The sequence below is a fragment of the Plectropomus leopardus genome, unplaced genomic scaffold, assembly GCF_008729295.1.
Source record: "Plectropomus leopardus isolate mb unplaced genomic scaffold, YSFRI_Pleo_2.0 unplaced_scaffold24741, whole genome shotgun sequence".
Lineage (NCBI taxonomy): Eukaryota > Metazoa > Chordata > Actinopteri > Perciformes > Serranidae > Plectropomus > Plectropomus leopardus.
In genome coordinates, this window is record NW_024626870.1 from 1 (window position 1) to 3,771 (window position 3,771).

The following is a 3,771-nucleotide window of genomic DNA, read 5'->3' on the forward strand; positions in this document are numbered from 1 at the left end:
GGCCTTTATTATTATTATTGTTATTATTATTGTTTTTGTTATTATTCTCAGATGATGAAAGAAAGAGCTTTGAGGCATTTTGTTGCGCCTTTTTTGACCTTTTTGCCCCCCAAAAAAGCAGAGCTTGTTCATGAATGAGCTGCTTATGGGCATTTCTTTTTCTTTTTTTGTATGAAATTAAACATTTCTGATCATTAAGGCTGCAAATCTGGGGAATGATGTTAGATTAAAAAAATGATATGTAATAAAAGCGCACGCCTACCTGAATAGGACCTTGATTTTGGTCTCGTTTTGGAACCATAACTAGAAGATGACCCACCTATCAGGCTACTCGGTGGGAAGAGGCCGGGGCCGTATTCGGGGACATAGGGAGGGTATGTGGCGATGGGGTGGTGGGCAGAGGATGACCCTGCGCCGATTGATGCCACGCTCCGGCTGTGAGTCGACTCCAGTTTCATACTCTCGGCCAGGGTCACCTGGTACTTTATGCACTCCTTGTCCTCCTGCCGCCCGGAGCTGCTGCTGGGGCCCGGGGTGGAGATGCCCGGGTCCGGGGACACGTCTTTCGGCGGGGTCGGGGGGAACGTGAAGAGGTGCGGGCTGGTGTGACCGGTGGACAGTGAGGAGGAGGAGGCCGGGGGGTAGACGGACAGGCCGGCCGGGGAGCCGTGGTGCAGGGGGTTCTTGGGGAAGGGGCTCAGGTTCCAGGGGGAAGTGCTGTGGTGCGGCGCGATGCCTTTGCTCCCCTCCAGCCAGGGCAGGGAGCCGTGCAGTAACGAGGGACGGCACACCTGGCTACCTGCGCACAAACACAGCAAAACATCACCATCTCACCCCCTCACTCTGCAGACATTTGAGGCCTGAAAAGGCGCCTAAAATTGCACAATTTATCAAGGAACATCCGCAATTTGAGGCCTGCTAAAACTTTTACGCACAGATTTACCAAACGCGTTTACAGATTTTATTTCAGCACAAATTTAACCCGCCTCCAGCTGCTCAGTCAAAAGTATTTTCTGCTGCCGTCTCCTTTGTACGTAATATGACCTTTTTTCCACCAAACAGCCCTTTGACGCAATAAGTCAAACGCTTCGTGATTGAGGAAGTTGCACTTATAGGGAACTCCACAAATGACTCGCCAAACAGGATGTTATAATAAAGATAAATATTGTTCACGCGCTCAGCGGTGCTACCGAAACATTCCAGGTGTGACTTCTGAGCCAACGTTTGTTTAATTAAATACTAATAATAAATGCTGGATTCGGAGACAAATTACGCACGAGGTTTTGAAAATCTTGAGCCGAATGTGATATTTTTGTGAGGCAGTGAATACAAAATATTCCAGGTGTGTGACTTCTAATAGTTTAAATCTAAACACTCCGTTGATTTTTGAAACAAATTACGCACTAGTTTTTATATTTTCTTTTTGTGTGTGTGTTTGAGAGTGTGTGTTTGGGGAGTTGAATGTGATACACGCGGAAACCAAAGACAAACTGCAGGTAAACCAGACGTATTTACGGCGTGGTTTCACAGCTCTTTACGCTCTCGGATTTTTAGACCCAAGTCAGCTCGGGCCAAAACCGAAACCTGGTCTGGATCACACTCAAATAATTCCAAACGCGGCGACAGTAATCGCTGCTAGGGTGCATTACGCGCACGGATCTAATGCGCGCATTATTAAATAAAAAGGCCCAAAGAGGCCGTTTTTTACTTACTGTGCGGAGGAGGAGGGTACCTCTGGACGGCGCGGACAGAGTTTCCATAGTACGGAGAGACGTGGTTCCCCTGTCCATCGATATTAAAGAGTACATCCACATCGTCAGCCAGCTGATACTGCGAATGGTCCATGTACGAGTGGCCGAGGCCCGGGTGATGTGAGCCGGGATGCTGCTCGTTCAGCACCGCGGGATGATGGCTCATCCATCGTGGCTGATCCGCACTTACTTCCATCGCTTTCTCTCGCTTTTTTAAATTTTTGTTTTTGTTTCTTCTTCGTCAGTCAGAGTTCATGCAAACAAGTCACAAGATAAGAAAAGAATCAGTCCCAAATCCGTGCGTGTTTTTTGTGTGTGTTAAATCCACAGGTTCCGCGCTCGCTTCCGATCACCTGGAGACAGAGGGGAGAATTTAATGTCTCATTTTTTTCTGGAAAAAAAAAAAAACATGCAGCACACAACAGGCTTGCGCTGTTTTAAAGCGAAAATATTTAAACACGAAACATACCCCCACATTACAAATGCAACAAAGGTGTTGTCATATAAATACGTCCAAAATGGAATCCAACGCAGAGTTCCTGAACTTGCTCCTCTCAGGCGAAAAAAACAAATGTTTAAGCCCGGCTCAACAAGTTTGGGGCTGCGGGCGCGCGGCTGGTTTGCAGCGGATGGCTTCACTGCGCACTGACCAGCACCAGCAAGTTAAACTCACTGATCAAATCTGTGTTTGTGCGCAGTTGTAGAGCCCTCTCCATTAACTCCGCTCCTCTCTCTCTCTCTTTCCCCTCTCGTCTGTGTGGCTGTTGCCCTTGCTCTACCTCCTCTCTCTCTCTCTCTCTCTCTCTCTCTCTCTCTCTCTCTCTCTCTCTACAGCTCCCTTTTTTTTTTTTTTTTTTTTTTTTTTTTTACAGTGAAGGCATTCTTTCAGGATGGCGCCAGGCAGCTCAATGCTTGCAGACAGCTGTGGCGCGACGCAACTTAAGGAGGGCCTGTCAGTGTCATCAGTTAAGGGGAGGGGCCTGCCCTAATTGAATATAACGTGAGAGATGCAGGAGTGCTGCAAGATTTCTTTCAATGACCTTGCCAAAGAAGATAAAATAAAGATATTCCAATTTTTTTTAAAAAAGTGCTCCGAATTCAACTTTGCAACCTAGTTATGCATGAAAACATATTTAGGTGCTGAATTCATGCTGCAAATTAATTTTGCAGATTGAATTCATTAATAAAACATTAAAGTATAGAGACGCTATTAAGAGATTCACAAAAACGCATTTCAAAAAATCAAAAATTAAACACCCACGTGTCATAAAAACATTTAAACAAGTTAAATAAAATAAAAGTGTTGAAGAATAAAGACACGTTTTAATCGGCACTTTTTCAAACAGTCTGCAGCAGTTTGTCTGTGCAGAGAGAGAGAGAGAGAGAGAGAGAGAAACTGCAGCAGAGCCTGTTGCTCCGGGCCAATGGCAGGTTGCGGGACTCTTAAAATTGTGACAGTGCGTCCTCTCGCGGTGACAGGCACATTATTCTAATGGTAGATTCCGAATTGAGCCGATCTGCTCACCGTGAAGCAGGCGCGGACAAGGACGCCTGGGACCTTAAAGACTAAAAAAATAAATACATTTAAGAAAGCCTAAATAAATAATTAAAGAATATAAAATAAAAGAAATATATTATGTAGGCTTTTATTCCCTGTCAGTTATGTTATCAGTGTCTGTACAATACTCTCAAGCAACAATGGCTCATTATTTATTCAAAAACTGCATTAAATGTAACATGATAGCGCGCACGGGGAGTGATTTAACCACCTTTTTTCCCCTCAAATGTAACACATAAGCGGCTAAAAATTAAACACCACTTACACATCTAAATCAGAGAGGTGTTCACCTTGTATGTACAGTGTCACATGTGCACGATGGCGCGCGTAATTCGCTCTCGTGCGCGGCGGGAAGGGGGGGGGGGGGGCTCTCCTTGGGGGAGTATTTAATGTCTAAAGGCCAGTTTCTCCATATTCTGTCAGACTGGCAGCGTGGAATAGCTGTGTGTGTGTGTGTGTGTG

General features: G+C 45.5%; 1 protein-coding gene across 1 annotated transcript; it reads right to left on the reverse strand.

Annotated features, from left to right (window-relative positions):
- Nucleotides 1-190: 190 nt before the first annotated feature.
- Nucleotides 191-2,608, reverse strand: LOC121966479 (transcription factor GATA-3-like). The gene is made up of 3 exons (XM_042516568.1): nucleotides 2,221-2,608; nucleotides 1,713-2,104; nucleotides 191-799 (listed from the first exon to the last, which is right to left on the reverse strand). Exons 2-3 carry the CDS (start codon nucleotides 1,945-1,947, stop codon nucleotides 222-224), a joined length of 813 nt encoding a protein of 270 aa, XP_042372502.1. The 5' UTR covers nucleotides 1,948-2,104; nucleotides 2,221-2,608; the 3' UTR covers nucleotides 191-221.
- Nucleotides 2,609-3,771: the final 1,163 nt, after the last annotated feature.